We start from the raw sequence: 25,972 nt of genomic DNA, 5'->3' as shown, positions 1-25,972 counted from the left end.
GTGATTGGGGCAGGAGGCACCTCGGCAGGGATAATAAAACCGGCCAAGGCTGGACTGAAGATGGCGGCTGCTAAAGCCATTGAAAATATAAAGGGGACTGTCCTAAAACTCATGGGGGCAAGAGGTTCCATGGACAATATTATAAAAACTGTTTCTGGACGGCCTCCTGCCCCAAAGGTCTTTCCTGTGGCCGGTGAAGCAGAGGGGGTTCCTGACCAGTCAAAGTCTCTAATTGTGGCAGAACAAGACTGGTCAGGATCACCCGAGGACGCTGAGGTCACATCTGTAAATACTATAGATATAGGGGGGCTGTCTGTGGGGTCTGGTCCAGGACTGAATGTAGGTGTGAATGGGGGAGAGGGAGTGAGGGAGGATGGGAAGAAGGATGAGAGGATGGATGGAGGGGATGTGAGTGTGAGGGGGGGGAGAGTATGGATTCTGTGGTGAGTGTGAGAGGGGGGGGGGGAGTATGGATTCTGTGGGGAGTGTGAGAGGGGGGGGGAGTATGGATTCTGTGGGGAGTGTGAGGGGGGGAGAGTATGGATTCTGTGGGGAGTGTGAGGGGGGGAGAGTATGGATTCTGTGGGGAGTGTGAGAGGGGGGAGAGTATGGATTCTGTGGGGAGTGTGAGAGGGGGGGAGAGTATGGATTCTGTGGGGAGTGTGAGAGGGGGGGAGAGTATGGATTCTGTGGTGAGTGTGAGAGGGGGGGGAGAGTATGGATTCTGTGGTGAGTGTGAGAGGGGGGGGAGAGTATGGATTCTGTGGGGAGTGTGAGAGGGGGGAGAGTATGGATTCTGTGGGGAGTGTGAGAGGGGGGGGAGAGTATGGATTCTGTGGGGAGTGTGAGAGGGGGGAGAGTATGGATTCTGTGGTGAGTGTGAGGGGGGGAGAGTATGGATTCTGTGGTGAGTGTGAGGGGGGAGAGTATGGATTCTGTGGTGAGTGTGAGGGGGGGGAGAGTATGGATTCTGTGGGGAGTGTGAGAGGGGGGAGAGTATGGATTCTGTGGGGAGTGTGAGAGGGGGGAGAGTATGGATTCTGTGGTGAGTGTTAGGGGGGGAGAGTATGGATTCTGTGGTGAGTGTGAGGGGGGGAGAGTATGGATTCTGTGGTGAGTGTGAGGGGGGGAGAGTATGGATTCTGTGGTGAGTGTGAGGGGGGGAGAGTATGGATTCTGTGGGAAGTGTGAGGGGGGGAGAGTATGGATTCTGTGGGGAGTGTGAGAGGGGGGAGAGTATGGATTCTGTGGGGAGTGTGAGAGGGGGGAGAGTATGGATTCTGTGGTGAGTGTTAGGGGGGGAGAGTATGGATTCTGTGGTGAGTGTGAGGGGGGGAGAGTATGGATTCTGTGGTGAGTGTGAGGGGGGGAGAGTATGGATTCTGTGGTGAGTGTGAGGGGGGGAGAGTGTGGATTCTGTGGGAAGTGTGAGGGGGGGGGGGGAAGAGTATGGGTTCTGTGGAGAGTGGTAGTGATGCACGAGTGATTGGTCCATCAGAACCCCCAGCAGAGGTGCCCAGTAGGAGTTATACTAACGTTGCTGCCAGGTCAGGTAGGCCTCATGAATCCTGCACCCTCTGGTCCTGGGAATAGTGACCTTCAGAGACGCTTTCTGGAGGCCTTGCGGAGGGGGGATAAGTCTATCACTGTAGAGGGTAGAGAGGTAGAACTGTCCTTTTGGATAGAGAGGCACGGCCTCGGGGCCTTCCGAGAGGAGAGGAGTCATGGTCACTCCTCACAGCTGGGTCTGGGGTCACCAGGAGGAATGTGGTCCGTCTTAGGTGGAGGGGCAATGATACTTGCCCAAACAGGACAAAGGAGGTAGAGCTCCTCCTCAAGATGAATTTCAGGGCGGGTGACATCTTTGCCCTGATACATCCTCATGGTACCCCATTTTTCAATGTCAGTTTTGTCCGGGCCGAGGGGCTTGAGCTCTTTCGGTCTTGGTACGAGCTGGCAAAGATAGAATCCGAGTGGCGAGATTTTGCTGTCCAGGCAATTTCTCGCCAGAATAACATCAAGAAAGTGACGGTATTAACGTGTAACAAATCTCTTTCTTGCATAGATATCATGACCTGGATTGGGCGTTCTGGAGAGGTGTTCAGCATTCCCCAGAAGAACAGGGATGAATTCGGTATCTGGTCGGGGGCCTGGACCTTCATGGTCAAGTTGAAGGTTTCAGGTAATTCTGTCACCCACATTCCCTCCTCGACTTTTCTGGGGAGGGACAGGATTCTGGTTTTCTACCAGGGACAGCCGAAGGTCTGCCATAGGTGCGGTGACCCGACACACTTCAGCGCACAATGTAGGGTCCAGAAGTGTGTTGTGTGGAGGAATAGGACATCTCGCCGCAACCTGTGGGGACATTCGTTGTCACCTGTGTGGGGACCTTGGTCACCCCTTCAGCCGCTGTCCTGTCTCTTTTGCCAATGCGATCGAATCTCCAGCTGGGGTTAGCAGAGATGCTTACTCCACTGGGGAGGGTACCGGCGGAGGTGAGGTAGACTACTGGTCCAAGGAAGAAAAGAATGACACCTTCTAGGGTGAGGCGTTTGGAGGCGCGCCAAAAGGAAAGGGAGGAGGCTCCTCAGGTGGCAGGTGAGGTAGCTTTACCTGACCCTGAGATGGGGGATTCTGCTGAGGACCTGAGGGATGGTGAGATGGAGGAGGAGGAGAAAAGGGCCATCACTGCTACCTCCTCTCCAGGAGAGAGTATGGATGAGGAGAGCAAAGAGTGGCTAAAGAATAAGAGGAAATCGGGTGCCAGAAAAAAGAGGGTGAAGAAGAGGAAGGAAAAGGTTTCCCCTTCGTTAGAGTGGGATCATTCAGTCCCCCTCACCCTTGTCCATGTACCAGCGGAAGGATCTACCGGCTCCCCTCTGGTAGATAGCTCTAACCGGTACCAAGTCCTCAGGGATGACATCTCCTCCTCAGATGATCACACATGCTTGATCACACATGATGATGGCACCCTCCCCGTTGACGCTGGTGAATATGAATGTCGCGAGCATAAAGACAGATGCGGCAAGATTTGCGGCCTTTGATTTCTCGGCCGAATAGAGGCCGACATTTTATTTTTGCAGCAGACCAGGTTGACAGATCTAACCGCTATCCATAAGGCGCAGCGTGAGTGGCGCCATGGGCCCTCTTACTGGTCTCTTGCGGCCCAGCCCTATAGCAGGGTGGCTGTTCTTTTTAATACAGCTCAGGTAGAATGAAGACGTGTAATCGAGCTAGAAATGGGGAGATGTCTGGTATTAGATGTCCTCATGAAGGGACAAGAGCTCCGCCTTATAAACATCTACGGTCCACAGACTAGGTGGGACCGGAAAAGTCTCTTTATGAGGATTAAGCCCCTACTTTTTACTAGCCGGCAGGTCATCTTTGGAGGAGACTTTAATACTGTCACAAGGTCTGGTGATAGGGGAGGCTCCAGGGATCGGCTAGATTACGATAGCGTCGCCTTGAATAGAATAGCTAGTGAGTCTCGCCTGGTGGATGTCCACATCCGGCACACCCCAGGTCACAGCGGGTTCACTTACTTTAGAGGTAGAGAGATTAGGTCTAGGATAGATAGGTTTATTTGAAGGAGGAGTCTGTCTCTTCACCTTTGCTGGTTGTGGAGGTAGAGTTCTCCGACCACTGTTTTATTATGTTCTCTTTGAATGTTTCAGAGACCCCCAGGATGGAAAGGGGATTGTGGAAGCTGAATTTGTCTCTCCTGGAAGTCAAGGAGATAAGACGGTCCTTTGAGGAGTTTCTACAGAGCCAGGTACCATTACTGGACTTATGCAGCACTAAGTCAGAGTGGTGGGAGATGTTCAAAAAACGGGCGGCGAGATTCTTCCGCTAGACTGCGAACCTTAGGAGTCTGAATAGGGATCGTCTCTATCAGGCACTAAGGAGGAAACTCGAGGTTCTGGTCTCGACTGGAGGTGACCGAGAGGAAATCTTTGCTAAAGAAGTGCCAGTATGATAGACACGCATCTTTGGTTTTTGAAAGGGATTTCGGGAAGTACCGCTCGCCCGACCCTTGCCGGAGCTGTAAGATGTCAGTGGATTGTAAGATCGTGACCGGCCTGATCGATAGTACAGGATCTCTGAACAAGTCCAGATCAGGGATCCTAGAGGTCGTCAGAGCCTTTTACTCGCACCTCTTGGGGAAGAGGGATCTAGATCGGGGCAGGATTTCGGCTTTCCTGGCTGATGCCATTTCCCAGTCAGGAGTAGACCCCTCTCTTAATGTTTTGACAGAGAAGATCAGAGAAGAGGAAGTGAAGCTGGCCATTGAGAGGTTTGCCCTCAAAAAGTCGCCAGGGCTGGATGGATTAACATCCGAGTTTTATAAGACCTTTAAGGACACTTTGGTTCCCCTCTTGACTGAAGTAATAAATGAGTGTCTATCCTTGGGCACTCTACCAAAGTCAATGAGGAGGTCGGCTCTGATCATCTTGTCAAAGGGTAAAGGCTCGTCCCACATTGAGAATTGGCGTCCCATAGCGCTTCTCAATGTGGACAGAAAGATCCTGGCAAAAGTGCTCTTCAACAGGTTGGTGAAATTTGCATCCCAGCTCCTTCCGGGGTCCCAGCACTGCTCTGTTCCCAGTCATAGCACTTGTAGTGCGGTGCTGGTTGTCCGCAAGGCTGTGGAGCAGGGTCGGGCTGGTCACTGGAAGGGGTTTCTGCTGTTTTTGGACCAGGCATAGGCTTTTGATCGAGTTGATCACGAGTATCTCTGGTCCACTCTTTTCAAATACGGTCTGGTAAACGGTAGGGGGGGCCGCCCTTTTGGGGCGGAGTCTGGTGTGCGTCAAGGCTGTCCGTTAAGCCCTTTGCTTTATGTGTTCACGATCAACCCCTTCATTCGAAGGATTGATCGGGGACCATTGGCGGGGGTGAGGAGGGACCCGGCGGTGCCGGATTCGGCCTTAAAGGTAGTGGCATACGCTGATGACATCTCCATTTTTGTCTCTTCGCAAGGAGAGGCGGAGTGGGTGATGTCGGAGGTGGATTGCTACTCGGAGGCATCCGGGTCTAAGATTAACCCGGACAAGTGCAAAAGTCTTTGGTTGGGAGGTGGAGACCCTGAGTTTTGTCTCCCAGACACCCTCCATCTGCCCCAGGAATCAGCAAAAATTCTGGGCATTGAATTTGGTCACGGGGATTACCCCACACGAAATTGGGAAAGCAGACGGGAAGATGTCTCCAAAAGAGTGGAACAGTGGAAAGGTTGGTCATTGACCTTTAGGGAAAGGGTCTTCTTGATCAGGTCTTTCTTGCTCCCTTTGTTAATCTATTTGGGCAATGTCAGCCTTTTGCCAGAACCTCTCTGGGCCGGGGTCTACAGTCTGTTCTTCCTAATGTTGTGGGGGAACAGACTGAACCTAATTAAGAGGGAGGTGACTTACCGCACGAGGAGACTAGGCGGGTTGGGTATGGTCAACCCGGTGGTATTCCTAGTGAATAACTTTTTAAAGACCAATATCTCAAACCTCTGGACAGAGAGGGCTCCTCCGTGGGTAGTCTCTTGCAGGGGGCTCCTCCGTGGGTAGTCTCTTGTAGAGGGCTCCTCCGTGGGAAGTCTCTTGTAGAGGGCTCCTCCGTGGGTAGTCTCTTGCAGGGGGCTCCTCCGTGGGAAGTCTCTTGTAGAGGGCTCCTCCGTGGTAAGTCTCTTGTAGAGGGCTCCTCCGTGGGTAGTCTCTTGCAGGGGGCTCCTCCGTGGTTAGTCTCTTGCAGGAGATGGTTTAAGCCTTTCTTCCAGGTCAAGTGAAGGATCTTCGCACTCCACACGGGCATCTCCCGACTTATGTTGCACTGAAGGTCATCAGGGGGTGGGGGCTGGGGATGTGGGAGGTAAGAACTCTGCTGAGGAAAATCCTCGATAACAGGGTCTTGCTGACTCATTTCCAGAAACCACTGGCCCTCAAGGATTGCCCAGGTCGGGATCAAGGGAGTGGGTTGTTTCTTTTAAATTCACCTAGGATCCCCTTGAAGTTTTGGGACTTGGCCTGGCTAGGCTTCCATGGTAAGCTATATGTAAGGGGCAATCTGAAGTACAGTAACTCTGATGAAAAGGGTTGTCCCCGGGAGGAGTGTTGGGGTGTGCTGGAGGACATGGACCACTTCCTGCTTCAGTGCCCTTTTAATATAGAGGTATATCAAAGGGTGGGAGCTTCCATCGGTTGGCCGCGGCTGGCTGCCCTTTCCCATGCTGGGTGGCTTTATGGGGCTTTCAAAGATCTGGGTGTCCGGGACCGGTGCCCTTCTTTTTTAGTCAGTGTAGTGGTCAGGTATCACACGTGGCAAGAGAGGTGTTTAGTGTCGACGAGACAGAAAATCCTCCCCGTGGACGACGTTTGTAGGAACACTCTCTGTGACCTGGTGAAGGTTCGTTCTTTGGAGTATGAAAAGTTGGGGGCATTTGCAGCCTCTTGCCTGTGGAGGGGGTTCTCCTTTAAGGTGCCCTGACCGAGTAGTCTCGTCCCTGGTGATGGGCTGAAGCTGTCACATTTTTGTTTTGTTTTGATCAAGATGAAAAGATGTAGGCGGCTACAGACATCGAACCGGAGCCCTGAGGGGTTGGTGTTATGGTATAGGGGTTGTATATATGTATAGGGGTTGTATATATGTATAGGGACTGTATATATGTATAGGGACTGTATATATGTATAGGGACTGTATATGTGTATAGGGGTTGTATATATGTATAGGGGTTGTATATGTATAAGGGACTGTATATATGTATAGGGGTTGTATATATATATATGGGGGTTGTATATATGTATAGGGGCTGTATATATGTATAGGGACTGTATATATGTATAGGGGTTGTATATATGTATAGGAGTTGTATATATGTATAGGGGTTGTATATATGTATAGGGGTTGTATATATGTATAGGGGTTGTATATATGTATAGGGACTGTATATATGTATAGGGGTTGTATATATATATATATATATATATTTATATATATATATATATGGGTTGTATATGTGTATAAGGGACTGTATATTGTATAGGGGTTGTATATATGTATAGGGGTTGTATATATGTATAGGGACTGTATGTATGTATAAGGGTTGTATATATGTATAGGGACTGTATGTATGTATAAGGGTTGTATATATGTATAGGGACTGTATATATGTATAGGGGCTGTATATATGTATAGGGGTTGTATATATGTATGGGGGTTGTATATATGTATGGGGGTTGTATATATGTATAGGGGTTGTATATATGTATAGGGACTGCATATATGTATGGGGACTGTATATATGTATGGGGACTGTATATATGTATGGGGGTTGTATATATGTATAGGGGTTGTATATATGTATAGGGGTTGTATATATGTATAGGGGTTGTATATATGTATAGGGGTTGTACATATGTATAAGAGTTGTATATATGTATAGGGGTTGTATGTATGTATGTATAGGGGTTGTATATATGTATAGGGGTTGTATATATGTATAGGGGTTGTATGTATGTATAGGGGCTGTATGTATGTATAGGGGCTGTTTGTATGTATAGGGGCTGTATATATATATATATAGGGGCTATATATATATATATATATATATATATAGGGGCTGTATATATGTATAGGAGTTGTATATATGTATAGGGACTGTATATATGTATAGGGGTTGTATATATGTATAGGGGTTGTATATGTGTATAAGGGACTGTATATAGTATAGGGGTTGTATATATGTATAGGGACTGTATATATGTATAAGGGTTGTATATATGTATGGGGCTGTATATATGTATGGGGGTTGTATATATGTATAGGGGTTGTATGTATGTATAGGGGTTGTATATATGTATAGGGGTTGTATATATGTATAGGGGCTGTATGTATGTATAGGGGCTGTATGTATGTATAGGGGCTGTATGTATAGGGGCTGTATGTATAGGGGCTGTATGTATAGGGGCTGTATGTATGTATAGGGGCTGTATGTAGGTATAGGGGCTGTATGTAGGTATAGGGGCTGTATATAGGTATAGGGGCTGTATATATATGTATAGGAGCTGTATATATGTATAGGAGCTGTATATATGTATAGGAGCTGTATATATGTATAGGGGTTGTATATATGTATAGGGGTTGTATATAGTATAGGGGTTGTATATATGTATAGGGACTGTATATATGTATGGGGCTGTATATATGTATAGGGCCTGTATATATGTATAGGGGCTGTATATATGTATAGGGGTTGTATATATGTATAGGGGCTGTATATATGTATAGGGGCTGTATATATGTATAGGGGCTGTATATTGTATAGGGGTTGTATACAGGACAGGAGAAGTGGTACTGTGCAGTGTGTATATATATATATATATATATATATATATATATATATATATATACATATACAGAATAAGAGTATACACTGAGGATTACACCCAGTATACAGTAATACACATCTTTCTAAACATTTCCTCTAGTTCTATAATGTTTACAACTTTTATTTTTGCCGTTCCTCATTTGGCCCAAACTGTCCAGTGTTGAGTGTTTGATCTCTTCTAAGTCTATGATGATGATATTGATGATGAGGATGATGATGAGGATGATGATGATGAGGATGATGAGGATGATATTGATGATGATGAGGATAATATTGATGATGATGAGGATGATATTGATGATGATGAGGATGATATTGATGATGATGAGGATGATATTGATGATGATGAGGATGATATTGATGATGATGAGGATGATATTGATGATGATGAGGATGATATTGATGATGATGAGGATGATGAGGATGATATTGATGATGATGAGGATGATATTGATGATATTGAGGATGATGAGGATAATATTGATGATGATGAGGATGATATTGATGATATTGAGGATGATGAGGATGATGATATTATTGATGATGATGATGATGATGATATTATTGATGATGATGATGATGATGATATTATTGATGATGATGATATTATTGATGATGATGATGATATTATTGATGATGATGATGATGATGATGATGATATTATTGATGATGATGATATTAATGATGATGATGATGATGATATTATTGATGATGATGATGATGATGATGATATTATTGATGATGATGATATTATTGATGATGATGATGATGATGATATTATTGATGATGATGATATTATTGATGATGATGATATTATTGATGATGATGATGATGATGATGATATTATTGATGATGATGATGATGATGATATTATTGATGATGATGATATTATTGATGATGATGATGATGATGATGATGATATTATTGATGATGATGATGATATTATTGATGATGATGATGATATTATTGATGATGATGATGATATTGATGATGATATTATTGATGATGATATTATTGATGATGATGATGATGAGGATGTGGTTCCTATCATCACACATTCCCTGCATCTTCTCTTTCCTTCCTGCCATAGAATCTGCTCTATAAGGAATGAAATCTCTGCGGATCTGATAACAGGTAGCGCAGGAAATGAATGCAGAGCGAGCGCGGAGCGTCACCTGCGATCTAATAACACCGCGCCGGGGGAGGGGGGGGGGGGGCTGTATTGTGATGAATTTCTGAAGAAGGAATTAATATGAATAGTAAATTGTTATCACAGGCTCCGCTGTGATTCTTTGGGTTTATGGCGCGGGTTACGTCTCTGTTGTAGTCGCCGGTGGACGGAATAAAAACATTTCAGATGTCAAATAAAAAACTCTGGAACATTGCTGCATTTGGTATTTAATGCTGCTGGAGTAGTGTGCTGTGCTGCATTTGGTATTTAATGCTGCTGGAGTAGTGTATTGTGCTGCATTTGGTATTTGATGCTGCTGGAGTAGTGTGCTGTGCTGCATTTGGTATTTAATCCTGCTGGAGTAGTGTGCTGTGCTGCATTTGGTATTTAATGCTGCTGGAGTAGTGTATTGTGCTGCATTTGGTATTTAAAGCTGCTGGTGTAGTGTGCGGTGCTGCATTTGGTATTTGATGCTGCTGGAGTAGTGTGCTGTGCTGCATTTGGTATTTAATGCTGCTGGAGTAGTGTATTGTGCTGCATTTGGTATTTAATGCTGCTGGAGTAGTGTATTGTGCTGCAATTGGTATTTAATGCTGCTGGTGTAGTGTGCTGTGCTGCATTTGGTATTTAATGCTGCTGGAGTAGGGTATTGTGCTGCATTTGGTATTTAATGCTGCTGGAGTAGTGTATTGTGCTGCATTTGGTATTTGATGCTGCTGGAGTAGTGTATTGTGCTGCATTTGGTATTTAATGCTGCTGGAGTAGGGTATTGTGCTGCATTTGGTATTTAATGCTGCTGGAGTAGTGTATTGTGCTGCATTTGGTATTTAATGCTGCTGGAGTAGTGTATTGTGCTGCATTTGGTATTTGATGCTGCTGGAGTAGTGTATTGTGCTGCATTTGGTATTTGATGCTGCTGGAGTAGTGTATTGTGCTGCATTTGGTATTTGATGCTGCTGGAGTAGTGTATTGTGCTGCATTTGGTATTTGATGCTGCTGGAGTAGTGTGCTGTGCTGCATTTGGTATTTGATGCTGCTGGAGTAGTGTATTGTGCTGCATTTGGTATTTAATGCTGCTGGAGTAGTGTATTGTGCTGCAATTGGTATTTAATGCTGCTGGTGTAGTGTGCTGTGCTGCATTTGGTATTTAATGCTGCTGGAGTAGGGTATTGTGCTGCATTTGGTATTTAATGCTGCTGGAGTAGTGTATTGTGCTGCATTTGGTATTTGATGCTGCTGGAGTAGTGTATTGTGCTGCATTTGGTATTTAATGCTGCTGGAGTAGGGTATTGTGCTGCATTTGGTATTTAATGCTGCTGGAGTAGTGTATTGTGCTGCATTTGGTATTTGATGCTGCTGGAGTAGTGTATTGTGCTGCATTTGGTATTTGATGCTGCTGGAGTAGTGTGCGGTGCTGCATTTGGTATTTGATGCTGCTGGAGTAGTGTATTGTGCTGCATTTGGTATTTGATGCTGCTGGAGTAGTGTGCTGTGCTGCATTTGGTATTTAATGCTGCTGGAGTAGTGTATTGTGCTGCATTTGGTATTTAATGCTGCTGGAGTAGTGTATTGTGCTGCATTTGGTATTTAATGCTGCTGGAGTAGTGTGCTGTGCTGCATTTGGTATTTAATGCTGCTGGAGTAGTGTGCTGTGCTGCATTTGGTATTTAATGCTGCTGGAGTAGTGTATTGTGCTGCATTTGGTATTTAATGCTGCTGGAGTAGTGTGCTGAGCTGCATTTGGTATTTAATGCTGCTGGAGTAGTGTATTGTGCTGCATTTGGTATTTAATGCTGCTGGAGTAGTGTATTGTGCTGCATTTGGTATTTAATGCTGCTGGAGTAGTGTATTGTGCTGCATTTGGTATTTAATGCTGCTGGAGTAGTGTGCTGTGCTGCATTTGGTATTTAATGCTGCTGGAGTAGTGTATTGTGCTGCATTTGGTATTTAATGCTGCTGGAGTAGTGTATTGTGCTGCATTTGGTATTTGATGCTGCTGGAGTAGTGTGCTGTGCTGCATTTGGTATTTAATGCTGCTGGAGTAGTGTGCTGTGCTGCATTTGGTATTTAATGCTGCTGGAGTAGTGTATTGTGCTGCATTTGGTATTTAATGCTGCTGGAGTAGTGTGCTGTGCTGCATTTGGTATTTAATGCTGTTGGAGTAGTGTATTGTGCTGCATTTGGTATTTAATGCTGCTGGAGTAGTGTATTGTGCTGCATTTGGTATTTAATGCTGCTGGTGTAGTGTGCGGTGCTGCATTTGGTAATCTGATGCTGCTGGAGTAGTGTATTGTGCTGCATTTGGTATTTGATGCTGCTGGAGTAGTGTGCTGTGCTGCATTTGGTATTTAATGCTGCTGGAGTAGTGTATTGTGCTGCATTTGGTATTTAATGCTGCTGGAGTAGTGTATTGTGCTGCATTTGGTATTTAATGCTGCTGGTGTAGTGTGCTGTGCTGCATTTGGTATTTAATGCTGCTGGCGTAGGGTATTGTGCTGCATTTGGTATTTAATGCTGCTGGAGTAGTGTATTGTGCTGCATTTGGTATTTGATGCTGCTGGAGTAGTGTATTGTGCTGCATTTGGTATTTGATGCTGCTGGAGTAGTGTGCGGTGCTGCATTTGGTATTTGATGCTGCTGGAGTAGTGTATTGTGCTGCATTTGGTATTTGATGCTGCTGGAGTAGTGTGCTGTGCTGCATTTGGTATTTAATGCTGCTGGAGTAGTGTATTGTGCTGAATTTGGTATTTAATGCTGCTGGAGTAGTGTATTGTGCTGCATTTGGTATTTAATGCTGCTAGTGTAGTGTGCTGTGCTGCATTTGGTATTTAATGCTGCTGGAGTAGTGTGCTGTGCTGCATTTGGTATTTAATGCTGCTGGAGTAGTGTATTGTGCTGCATTTGGTATTTAATGCTGCTGGAGTAGTGTATTGTGCTGCATTTGGTATTTAATGCTGCTGGAGTAGTGTGCTGTGCTGCATTTGGTATTTAATGCTGCTGGTGTAGTGTGCTGTGCTGCATTTGGTATTTAATGCTGCTGGAGTAGTGTGCTGTGCTGCATTTGGTATTTAATGCTGCTGGAGTAGTGTATTGTGCTGCATTTGGTATTTAATGCTGCTGGAGTAGTGTGCTGAGCTGCATTTGGTATTTAATGCTGCTGGAGTAGTGTATTGTGCTGCATTTGGTATTTAATGCTGCTGGAGTAGTGTATTGTGCTGCATTTGGTATTTGATGCTGCTGGAGTAGTGTATTGTGCTGCATTTGGTATTTAATGCTGCTGGAGTAGTGTGCTGTGCTGCATTTGGTATTTAATGCTGCTGGAGTAGTGTATTGTGCTGCATTTGGTATTTAATGCTGCTGGAGTAGTGTGCTGTGCTGCATTTGGTATTTAATGCTGCTGGAGTAGTGTATTGTGCTGCATTTGGTATTTAATGCTGCTGGAGTAGTGTATTGTGCTGCATTTGGTATTTAATGCTGCTGGAGTAGTGTGCTGTGCTGCATTTGGTATTTAATCCTGCTGGAGTAGTGTGCTGTTCTGCATTTTGGTATTTAATGCTGCTGGAGTAGTGTATTGTGCTGCATTTTGGTATTTAATGCTGCTGGAGTAGTGTATTGTGCTGCATTTGATATTTGATGCTGCTGGAGTAGTGTATTGTGCTGCATTTGGTATTTAATGCTGCTGGAGTAGTGTATTGTGCTGCATTTGGTATTTGCTGCTGGAGTAGTGTGCGGTGCTGCATTTGGTATTTGATGCTGCTGGAGTAGTGTATTGTGCTGCATTTGGTATTTGATGCTGCTGTAGTAGTGTATTGTGCTGCATTTGGTATTTGATGCTGCTGAAGTAGTGTGCTGTGCTGCATTTGGTATTTGATGCTGCTGGAGTAGTGTATTGTGCTGCATTTGGTATTTAATGCTGCTGGTGTAGTGTATTGTGCTGCATTTGGTATTTAATGCTGCTGGAGTAGTGTGCTGTGCTGCATTTGGTATTTAATGCTGCTGGAGTAGTGTATTGTGCTGCATTTGGTATTTAATGCTGCTGGTGTAGTGTATTGTGCTGCATTTGGTATTTGATGCTGCTGGAGTAGTGTATTGTGCTGCATTTGGTATTTAATGCTGCAGGAGTAGTGTATTGTGCTGCATTTGGTATTTAATGCTGCTGGTGTAGTGTATTGTGCTGCATTTGGTATTTGATGCTGCTGGAGTAGTGTATTGTGCTGCATTTGGTATTTAATGCTGCTGGAGTAGTGTATTGTGCTGCATTTGGTATTTAATGCTGCTGGTGTAGTGTATTGTGCTGCATTTGGTATTTGATGCTGCTGGAGTAGTGTATTGTACTGCATTTGGTATTTAATGCTGCAGGAGAGGTGTTTTGTGCTGCACTTTGGAATTTGATACTGGTGGAGTAGTATTTTGTGCAGCAGCCATGTTGTTTGACACTCTACTTTCTCAGGGATAATCGTAACTGGGAGGGGAGTGAATACAGGGGGACTCGCTCTTCTACCACTATCTTTGTAACTGACTGTGACATGTGACCGGTCACATTTATAGGATATTCACCTGGGCGGCGTCTACACGTCTATCCCCGGCTCTTCGCTCTCTGCTCCGCAGGGAGATGCTGAACTGTTGGCTGTGTGCACCTGTAATATTAAGGTCGTCCTTCCCGGATTCATGTTGCCATAAACAGCGAGTGTGTGAACAGTGTCCAGGAAATATTACATTACCCATAAAACCTATAAAGAGACGGCAGAACCACAAAGAGATCAGAGTGTAAAAGATCTATCTCATATCTATCTATCTATCTATCTATCTATCTATCTCATATCTATCTCATATCTATCTCATATCTATCTCATATCTATCTATCTCATATCTATCTATCTATCTATCTCATATCTATCTATCTCATATCTATCTATCTCATATCTATCTCATATCTATCTATCTCATATCTATCTATCTATCTATCTCATATCTATCTATCTATCTATCTATCCATCTATCTCTCTCATATCTATCTATCTCATATCTATCTATCTCATATCTATCTATCTATCTATCTCATATCTATCTATCTATCTATCCATCTATCTCTCTCATATCTATCTCATATCTATCTCATATCTATCTATCTCATATCTATCTATCTCATATCTATCTATCTCATATCTATCTATCTCATATCTATCTATCTCATATCTATCTATCTCATATCTATCTATCTCATATCTATCTATCTCATATCTATCTCATATCTATCTCATATCTATCTATCTATCTATCTATCTATCTATCTCTCTAGTATCTGGTTGTCTTCAGCCTTACACTAGGGGGCGCCTCTGGATGGAAATTTCTGTGAGTTTTTATGTAGATGTCCGATGTTCCGTTGCGGATCCTTTAGTGTAATAACGTTATTATTATAGAACAATCATTAGATGAGCGGCCGAGTGATGTCTGATGATTTCTGGCACCAGTCTCCATGACAACCGGGCCCCGCACTGTCGCCTTGATCACCCCGAGGAGGGTCAGTTCCCCACACAATGTAGTCACCTCTAAATCATCGCCACAACCGGTCACTACAACACCGCAAACCAGGGGCCACGGTAATGCAAAAGTATTCACACCCCCCAGATATCTCGTAGCCATATATCTGATCTGAATAACAGCCCAGAGAAGTCACAGAAGATCCAGCCCCCATCTGACCCACCCGAACCCCATAGACCTGTCTCCCTGGGGCCTGGACCACATAGACCTGTGCTGTGACCCCCGGGGCTTGGACCTCATATACCTGTGCTGTGACCCCCAGGGCCTGGACCACATAGACCTGTGCTTTGACCGCCGGGGCTCGGACCTCATAGACCTGTGCTGTGACCGCCGGGGCTCGGACCTCATAGACCTATGCTGTGACCGCCGGGGCTCGGACCTCATAGACCTATGCTGTGACCCCAGGGCCTGGACCACATAGACCTGTGCTGTGACCCCCGGGGCCTGGACCACATAGACCTATGCTGTGACCGCCGGGGCCCAGACCACATAGACCTGTGCTGTAACCCCCAGGGCCTGGACCACATAGACCTGTGCTGTGACCCCCGGGGCCTGGACCACATAGACCTATGCTGTGACCGCCGGGGCCTGGACCACATAGACCTGTGCTGTGACCCCCAGGGCCTGGACCACATAGACCTGTGCTGTGACCCCCGGGGCCCAGACCTCAAAGACCTGTAATGTGACCGCCGGGGCCAGGACCTCAAAAACCTGTAATGTGACCGCCGGGGCCCGGACCTCAAAGACCTATAATGTGACCACCGGGACCCGGACCTCATAGACCTGTAATGTGACCGCCGGGGCCCGGACCTCATAGAACTGTAATGTGACCGCCAGGGCCCGGACCTCATAGACCTGTAATGTGACCGCCGGGGCCCGGACCTCATACACCTGTAATGTGACCGCCGGGGCCCGGACCACATAGACCTGTAATGTGACCGCCGGGGCCCGGACCACATAGACCTGTAATGTGACCGCCAGGGCCCGGACCTCATACACCTGTAATGTGACCGCCAGGGCCCGGACCTCATACACCTGTAATGTGACCGCCGGGGCCCGGACCTCAAAGACCTGAAATATGGCCCCCCCCCAGGGCCCGGACCACATAGACCTGTAATGTGACCGCCGGGGCCCGGACCTCATACACCTGTAATGTGACCGCCAGGGCCCGGACCTCATAGACCTGTAATGTGACCGCCGGGGCCCGGACCACATAGACCTGTAATGTGACCCCCCCCCCAGGGCCCGGACCTCATAGACCTGTAATGTGACCGCTGGGGCCCGGACCTCATAGACCTGTAATGTGACCGCCAGGGCCCGGACCTCATAGACCTGTAATGTGACCGCCGGGGCCCGGACCTCATAGACCTGTAATGTGACCGCCGGGGCCTGGACCTCATAGACCTGTAATGTGACCGCCAGGGCCCGGACCTCATACACCTGTAATGTGACCGCCGGGGCCCGGACTTCATAGACCTGTAATGTGACCGCCGGGGCCCGGACCACATAGACCTGTAATGTGACCGCCGGGGCCCGGACCTCATACACCAGTAATGTGACCGCCGGGGCCCGGACCTCATAGACCTGTAATGTGACCGCCGGGGCCCGGACCTCATACACCTGTAATGTGACCGCCAGGGCCCGGACCTCATAGACCTGTAATGTGACCGCCGGGGCCCGGACCACATAGACCTGTAATGTGACCCCCCCCCCAGGGCCCGGACCTCATAGACCTGTAATGTGACCGCTGGGGCCCGGACCTCATAGACCTGTAATGTGACCGCCAGGGCCCGGACCTCATAGACCTGTAATGTGACCGCCGGGGCCCGGACCTCATAGACCTGTAATGTGACCGCCGGGGCCTGGACCTCATAGACCTGTAATGTGACCGCCAGGGCCCGGACCTCATACACCTGTAATGTGACCGCCGGGGCCCGGACTTCATAGACCTGTAATGTGACCGCCGGGGCCCGGACCACATAGACCTGTAATGTGACCGCCGGGGCCCGGACCTCATACACCAGTAATGTGACCGCCGGGGCCCGGACCTCATAGACCTGTAATGTGACCGCCGGGGCCCGGACCTCATACACCTGTAATGTGACCGCCGGGGCCCGGACCACATAGACCTGTAATGTGACCCCCCCCCCCCAGGGCCCGGACCTCATAGACCTGTAATGTGACCGCTGGGGCCCGGACCTCATACACCTGTAATGTGGAGCAGGTTCAAATACAGTCTAAACCGTAGATCCCGAAGTCCGTGCGCAGAGCCGAGCGACTTTTGATAAATTAGACGCACAATTGTCCGGATCAATATAGACCAAACTACAGAGCGTAAGGCCGGTCTATTGTGCGCCAAATTTTTCAAAAGTCGCTCGGCCCTGCGCACGGACGTCGGGATCTACGGTTTAGACTGTATTTAAACCTGCTCCAGCGTGGTCTCACATTTCAGCTGTGATGTCCTGTGTGATCTGAGGGGCCCCATTCACAGCTGTGATGTCCTGTGTGATCTGAGGGGCCCATACACAGCTGTGATGTCCCATGTGATCTGAGGGGCCCATACACAGCTGTGATGTCCTGTGTGATCTGAGGGGCCCATACCCAACTGTGATGTCCTGTGTGATCTAAGGGGCCCCATACACAGCTGTGATGTCCTGTGTGATCTGAGGGGCCCCATACACAGCTGTGATGTCCCGTGTGATCTGAGGGGCCCATACACAGCTGTGATGTCCTGTGTGATCTGAGGGGCCCATACCCAACTTTGATGTCCTGTGTGATCTGAGTGGCCCCATACACAGCTGTGATGTCCTGTGTGATCTAAGGGGCCCCATACACAGCTGTGATGTCCTGTGTGATCTAAGGGGCCCCATACACAGCTGTGATGTACTGTGTGATCTGAGGGGCCCATACACAGCTGTGATGTCCTGTGTGATCTAAGGGGCCCCATACACAGCTGTGATGTACTGTGTGATCTGAGGGGCCCATACACAGCTGTGATGTCCTGTGTGATCTGAGGGGCCCCATACACAGCTGTGATGTCCTGTGTGATCTGAGGGGCCCATACACAGCTGTGATGTCCTGTGTGATCTGAGGGGCCCCATACACAGCTGTGATGTCCTGTGTGATCTGAGGGGCCCCATACACAGCTGTGATGTCCTGTGTGATCTGAGGGGCCCCATACATTCTTCCAGGATCAGAGATTAGGTGCCGGAATGTATTGGACTTTCTGGACTCATGATAATCCATTCCCTGCACCTTGGGATCTTCTCAGGATCTTGTATCATCCATCAGCCTCCCCTGACCCCACAGTGATGGGAGGAGAAGACCCTACAGTGATGGGAGGAGAAGACCCCACAGTGATGGGAGGAGAAGACCCCACAGTGATGGGAGGAGAAGACCCCACAGTGATGGGAGGAGAAGACCCCACAGTGATGGGAGGAGAAGACCCCACAGTGATGGGAGGAGAAGACCCCACAGTGATGGGAGGAGAAGACCCCACAGTGATGGGAGGAGAAGACCCCACAGTGATGGGAGGAGAAGACCCCACAGTGATGAGAGGCGAAGACCCCACAGTGATGGGGGGAGAAGACCCCACAGGGATGGGGGGGGAGAAGACCCCACAATGATGGAAGGAGAAGAATCCACAGTGATGGAAGGAGAAGAATCCACAGTGATGGAAGGAGAAGAATCCACAGTGATGGAAGGAGAAGATCCCACAGTGATGGAAGGAGAAGATCGCACAGTGATGGGGGGAGAAGACCCCACAATGATGGAAGGAGAAGATCCCACAGTGATGGGAGGAGAAGACCCCACAATGATGGAAGGAAAAGATCCCACAATGATGGGAGGAGAAGATCCCACAGTGATGGAAGGAGAAGAATCCACAATGATGGAAGGAGAAGAATCCACAATGATGGGGGGAGAAGAATCCACAATGATGGAAGGAGAAGATCCCACAGTGATGGGAGGAGAAGACCCTACAATGATGGAAGGAGAAGATCCCACAATGATGGAAGGAGAAGAATCCACAATGATGGAAGGAGAAGAATCCACAATGATGGAAGGAGAAGATCCCACAGTGATGGGAGGAGAAGACCCTACAATAATGGAAGGAGAAGATCCCACAGTGATGGAAGGAGAAGATCCCACAGTGATGGGGGGAGAAGACCCCACAATGATGAAAGGAGAAGATCCCACAGTGATGGGAGGAGAAGAATCCACAGTGATGGGAGGAGAAGACCCCACAGTGATGGGGTGAGAAGACCCCACAATGATGGAAGGAGAAGATCCCACAGTGATGGGGGGAGAAGACCCCACAATGATGGAAGGAGAAGATCCCACAGTGATGGGAGGAGAAGAATCCACAATGATGGAAGGAGAAGATCCCACAGTGATGGGAGGAGAAGATCCCACAGTGATGGGAGGAGAAGATCCCACAGTGATGGGAGGAGAAGACCCTACAATGATGGAAGGAGAAGATCCCACAATGATGGGAGGAGAAGATCCCACAGTGATGGGAGGAGAAGATCGCACAGTGATGGGGGGGAGAAGATCGCACAGTGATGGGGGGAGAAGACCCCACAATGATGGAAGGAGAAGATCCCACAGTGATGGGAGGAGAAGATCCCACAGTGATGGGAGGAGAAGAATCCACAGTGATGGAAGGAGAAGATCCCACAGTGATGGAAGGAGAAGATCGCACAGTGATGGGGGGAGAAGACCCCACAATGATGGAAGGAGAAGATCCCACAGTGATGGGAGGAGAAGACCCCACAGTGATGGGGGTAGAAGATCCCACAATGATAGAAGGAGAAGATCCCACAGTGATGGGAGGAGAAGATCCCACAATGATAGAAGGAGAAGATCCCACAGTGATGGAAGGAGAAGATCGCACAGTGATGGGGGGAGAAGACCCCACAATGATGGAAGGAGAAGATCCCACAGTGATGGGAGGAGAAGATCGCACAGTGATGGGGGGGAGAAGATCGCACAGTGATGGGGGGAGAAGACCCCACAATGATGGAAGGAGAAGATCCCACAGTGATGGGAGGAGAAGATCCCACAGTGATGGGAGGAGAAGAATCCACAGTGATGGAAGGAGAAGATCCCACAGTGATGGAAGGAGAAGATCGCACAGTGATGGGGGGAGAAGACCCCACAATGATGGAAGGAGAAGATCCCACAGTGATGGGAGGAGAAGACCCCACAGTGATGGGGGGAGAAGATCCCACAATGATAGAAGGAGAAGATCCCACAGTGATGGAAGGAGAAGATCCCACAGTGATGGAAGGAGAAGATCCCACAATGATGGGAGGAGAAGACCCCACAATGATGGAAGGAGAAGATCCCACAGTGATGGAAGGAGAAGATCCCACAGCTGTAATATCCCCAGGCAGGACTGTGGACACCATGTGCTCTGTCCCCTATGATGAGGGTCCTCGGGCTCCTCTATCCTGTGCGTGGTGACGATGCCCTGTTCCCCCCACAGTGGGCTCGGTGTGTGCACTGCTCCTGAGCGCACTCAGCTCTGCTCCATCTCGGCTTTTGCAGGCAGCTGGTGACTGGCAGATGACATCACTGGGGGTTGTGGCTGCTGATGTGGAGATGTGGAGCTGCTCGTTCCATGATCGCACTCAGTGCTGCTGCGGTGCAGGTGAAGGCTCCGGCATCATGTTGCAGCAGGACACAGCTGATCTTCTCCAGGGGGGGCGCAGCCGCCATCAGAGGCGACTATAGTGGCGGATGCATCAGTCTGCGCTGCAGGATCCCCCCTGGTTCATTGCTGGTATAGACCCCACTGTGCTGCACTCTGCTCCTCCTGCGCTGCACTCTGCTCCTCCCGCGCTGCACTCTGCTCCTCCTGCGCTGCACTCTGCTCCTCACCTTCCTCCTCACCCTGAGGTGTCTCCTGCTCTTCTAGAGGATGCTGCAGGCTACGCGGCCCAGGTCTGCATGGGGTCTGAACAGGTCGCCTTGTCTTGTGCTGGAGGTTCGGGCCCTTGACTGTGAGGAGCAATGACTTCTAAGTACCAGTCTGACTGGATTCCGTACAGGTACCCATCATCTCTGCCATCCAGCTCCCATTCATGCCCCATCTCATTAACCCAGTGTTTCCCAACCAGGGTGCCTCCAGCTGTTGCAACACTACAACTCCCAGCATGCCCGGACAGCCGTTGGCTGTCCGGGCATGCTGGGAGTTGTAGTGTTGCAACAGCTGAAGGCACCGTGGTTGGGAAACACTGCATTAACCCCTGCGGTTCTGTAGAGGCTGACATGTAGTGGGTAGTGATGGGGCTGATGGATACATTGTATCTCAGCTGTATCAATGTTATCGTTCTGCTGTAAATATTATGTCTTATATTGTATCATTGTGTTTTTGGGATTGTCGGCCTCGTAGTGTAACCCATGGAGGGTCCAGGACATGGTTTATGGGTGTTGGGGTCAGAGTTATCATTGTCAGTAGATAAAGCCTCCCTGATATTATCTCTTATGTTATATGTCATCCCCGGGATCTGTCACCCACATGTGCTGGAGGTTTCCTCCCGGGATCTATTATTCTTTCAGTAAAATAAGATTTATCCTGTTGCTTCTGATCCTCCCCCAATAACCCCAAAATGTGCCCCTTGTTATCATGTGAAGCTTTGTATTAAAAGAATTGGGGTTAGTGTCAGGACAGGGGTTACAGTTGGGGTTAGTGTTAGGACAGGGGTTACAGTTGGGGTTAGTGTTAGGACAGGGGTTACAGTTGGGGTTAGTGTTAGGACAGGGGTTACAGTTGGGGTTAGTGTTAGGACAGGGGTTACAGTTGGGATTAGTGTTAGGACAGGGGATACAGTTGGGGTTAGTGTTAGGACAGGGGTTACAGTTGGGGTTAGTGTTAGGACAGGGGTTACAGTTGGGGTTAGTGTTAGGACAGGGGTTACAGTTGGGGTTAGTGTTAGGACTGGGGTTAGTTTCAGGACAGGGGTTACAGTTGGGATTAGTGTCAGGACAGGGGTTACAGTTGGGATTAGTGTTAGGACAGGGGTTACAGTTGGGGTTAGTTTCAGGACAGGGTTTACAGTTGGGGTTAGTGTCAGGACAGGGGTTACAGTTGGGGTTAGTGTTAGGACAGGGGTTACAGTTGGGGTTAGTGTTAGGACGGGGGTTACAGTTGGGGTTAGTGTTAGGACAGGGGTTACAGTTGTATTTAGTGTCAGGACAGGAGTTACAGTTGGGGTTAGTGTTAGGACAGGGGTTACAGTTGGGATTAGTGTTAGGACGGGGGTTACAGTTGGGGTTAGTGTTAGGACAGGGGTTACAGTTGGGGTTAGTGTCAGGACAGGAGTTACAGTTGGGGTTGGTGTTAGGACAGGGGTAACAGTTGGGGTTAGTTTCAGGACAGGGTTTACAGTTGGGGTTAGTGTCAGGACAGGGGTTACAGTTGGGATTAGTGTTAGGACAGGGGTTACAGTTGGGATTAGTGTTAGGACAGGGGTTACAGTTGGGGTTAGTGTTAGGACAGGGGTTACAGTTGGGGTTAGTGTTAGGACAGGGGTTACAGTTGGGGTTAGTGTTAGGACAGGGGTTACAGTTGGGGTTAGTGTTAGGACAGGGGTTACATTTGGGGTTAGTGTTAGGACAGGGGTTACAGTTGTATTAAGTGTCAGGACAGGAGTTACAGTTGGGGTTAGTGTCAGGACAGGGGTTACAGTTGGGGTTAGTGTTAAGACAGGGGTTACAGTTGGGGTTAGTGTTAGGACAGGGGTTACAGTTGGGGTTAGTGTTAGGACAGGGGTTACAGTTGGGGTTAGTGTTAGGACAGGGGTTACAGTTGGGGTTAGTGTTAGGACAGGGGTTACAGTTGTATTAAGTGTCAGGACGGGGGTTACAGTTGGGGTTAGTGTCAGGACAGGGGTTACAGTTGGGGTTAGTGTCAGGACAGGGGTTACAGTTGGTGTTAGTGTTAGGACAGGGGTTACAGTTGGGGTTAGTGTTAGGACAGGGGTTACAGTTGGGGTTAGTGTTAGGACTGGGGTTACAGTTTGGGTTAGTGTTAGGACAGGGGTTACAGTTGGGGTTAGTATAAGGACAGGGGTTACAGTTGTATTTAGTGTTAGGACGGGGGTTACAGTTGGGGTTAGTGTTAGGACAGGGGTTACAGTTGGGATTAGTGTCAGGACAGGGGTTACAGTTGGGGTTAGGGTTAGGATGCGGGTTACAGTTGGGGTTAGTGTCAGGACAGGGGTTACAGTTGGTTAGTGTCAGGACAGGGGTTACAGTTGGTTAGTGTCAGGACAGGGGTTACAGTTGGGGTTAGTGTCAGGACAGGGGTTACAGTTGGGGTTAGTGTCAGGACAGGGGTTACAGTTGGGGTTAGTGTCAGGACAGGGGTTACAGTTGGTGTTAGTGTTAGGACAGGGGTTACAGTTGGGGTTAGTGTCAGGACAGGGGTTACAGTTGGGGTTAGTGTTAGGACAGGGATTACAGTTGGGGTTAGTGTTAGGACAGGGGTTACAGTTGGGATTAGTGTTAGGACAGGGGTTACAGTTGGGGTTAGTGTTAGGACAGGGGTTACAGTTGGGGTTAGTGTTAGGACAGGGGTTACAGTTGGGGTTAGTGTTAGGACGGGGGTTACAGTTGGGGTTAGTGTTAGGACGGGGGTTACAGTTGGGGTTAGTGTTAGGACGGGGGTTACAGTTGAGGTTAGTGTTAGGACAGGGGTTACAGTTTGGGTTAGTGTCAGGACAGGGGTTACAGTTGGTTAGTGTCAGGACAGGGGTTACAGTTGGGGTTAGTGTTAGGACAGGGGTTACAGTTGGGGTTAGTGTCAGGACAGGGGTTACAGTTGGGGTTAGTGTCAGGACAGGGGTTACAGTTGGGGTTAGTGTCAGGCAGGGGTTACAGTTGGGATTAGTGTTAGGACAGGGGTTACAGTTGGGGTTAGTGTTAGGACAGGGGTTACAGTTGGGATTAGTGTTAGGACAGGGGTTACAGTTGGGATTAGTGTTAGGACAGGGGTTACAGTTGGGATTAGTGTTAGGACAGGGGTTACAGTTGGGATTAGTGTTAGGACAGGGGTTACAGTTGGGATTAGTGTTAGGACAGGGGTTACAGTTGGGGTTAGTTTCAGGACAGGGGTTACAGTTGGGATTAGTGTCAGGACAGGGGTTACAGTTGGGATTAGTGTTAGGACAGGGGTTACAGTTGGGGTTAGTTTCAGGACAGGGTTTACAGTTGGGGTTAGTGTCAGGACAGGGGTTACAGTTGGGGTTAGTGTTAGGACAGGGGTTACAGTTGGGGTTAGTGTTAGGACGGGGGTTACAGTTGGGGTTAGTGTTAGGACAGGGGTTACAGTTGTATTTAGTGTCAGGACAGGGGTTACAGTTGGGGTTAGTGTTAGGACAGGGGTTACAGTTGGGATTAGTGTTAGGACAGGGGTTACAGTTGGGGTTAGTGTTAGGACAGGGGTTACAGTTGGGATTAGTGTTAGGACAGGGGTTACAGTTGGGATTAGTGTTAGGACGGGGGTTACAGTTGGGGTTAGTGTTAGGACAGGGGTTACAGTTGGGATTAGTGTTAGGACAGGGGTTACAGTTGGGATTAGTGTTAGGACGGGGGTTACAGTTGGGGTTAGTGTTAGGACAGGGGTTACAGTTGGGGTTAGTGTCAGGACAGGGGTTACAGTTGGGGTTAGTGTCAGGACAGGAGTTACAGTTGGGGTTGGTGTTAGGACAGGGGTAACAGTTGGGGTTAGTTTCAGGACAGGGTTTACAGTTGGGGTTAGTGTCAGGACAGGGGTTACAGTTGGGGTTAGTGTTAGGAGAGGGGTTACAGTTGGGGTTAGTGTCAGGACAGGGGTTACAGTTGGGGTTAGTGTTAGGACGGGTTACAGTTGGGGTTAGTGTCAGGCAGGGGTTACAGTTGGGGTTAGTGTTAGGACGGGTTACAGTTGGGGTTAGTGTCAGGCAGGGGTTACAGTTGGGGTTAGTGTTAGGACAGGGGTTACAGTTGGGGTTAGTGTTAGGACAGGGGTTACATTTGGGGTTAGTGTTAGGACAGGGGTTACAGTTGTATTAAGTGTCAGGACAGGAGTTACAGTTGGGGTTAGTGTCAGGACAGGGGTTACAGTTGGGGTTAGTGTTAGGACAGGGGTTACAGTTGGGGTTAGTGTTAGGACAGGGGTTACAGTTGGGGTTAGTGTTAGGACAGGGGTTACAGTTGGGGTTAGTGTTAGGACAGGGGTTACAGTTGGGGTTAGTGTTAGGACAGGGGTTACAGTTGTATTAAGTGTCAGGACGGGGGTTACAGTTGGGGTTAGTGTCAGGACAGGGGTTACAGTTGGTGTTAGTGTTAGGACAGGGGTTACAGTTGGGGTTAGTGTTAGGACAGGGGTTACAGTTGGGGTTAGTGTCAGGACAGGGGTTACAGTTGGGGTTAGTGTTAGGACTGGGGTTACAGTTTGGGTTAGTGTTAGGACAGGGGTTACAGTTGGGGTTAGTATAAGGACAGGGGTTACAGTTGTATTTAGTGTTAGGACGGGGGTTACAGTTGGGGTTAGTGTTAGGACAGGGGTTACAGTTGGGGTTAGTGTTAGGACAGGGGTTACAGTTGGGGTTAGGGTTAGGATGCGGGTTACAGTTGGGGTTAGTGTCAGGACAGGGGTTACAGTTGGTTAGTGTCAGGACAGGGGTTACAGTTGGTTAGTGTCAGGACAGGGGTTACAGTTGGGGTTAGTGTCAGGACAGGGGTTACAGTTGGGGTTAGTGTCAGGACAGGGGTTACAGTTGGGGTTAGTGTCAGGACAGGGGTTACAGTTGGTGTTAGTGTTAGGACAGGGGTTACAGTTGGTGTTAGTGTCAGGACAGGGGTTACAGTTGGGGTTAGTGTTAGGACAGGGGTTACAGTTGGGG

At 48.4% G+C, this 25,972-nt stretch overlaps 1 protein-coding gene across 5 annotated transcripts in view; it reads left to right on the top strand.

Annotated features, from left to right (window-relative positions):
• The window catches only part of TUB (TUB bipartite transcription factor), a 133,852-nt gene that overhangs the window by 49,789 nt on the left and 58,091 nt on the right, over nt 1-25,972 (top strand). The window contains exons 1-2 of one of the 5 annotated variants that reach the window (XM_056554300.1): nt 20,602-20,865; nt 21,001-21,133. The exons of 2 other annotated variants lie outside the window; for them this stretch is intronic. In XM_056554300.1, coding sequence (XP_056410275.1) covers nt 21,096-21,133 — 38 coding nt within the window. In that variant the 5' untranslated portion in view covers nt 20,602-20,865; nt 21,001-21,095. Of the gene's footprint in view, nt 1-20,601; nt 21,134-25,972 lie in introns of those variants that run through there. 2 more of the 5 variants (XM_056554299.1, XM_056554302.1) reach the window with 2 other exon arrangements.

The sequence above is a fragment of the Hyla sarda genome, unplaced genomic scaffold (genome assembly GCF_029499605.1).
Source record: "Hyla sarda isolate aHylSar1 unplaced genomic scaffold, aHylSar1.hap1 scaffold_66, whole genome shotgun sequence".
Lineage (NCBI taxonomy): Eukaryota > Metazoa > Chordata > Amphibia > Anura > Hylidae > Hyla > Hyla sarda.
This window is presented reverse-complemented; position numbering and strand designations above follow the sequence as displayed.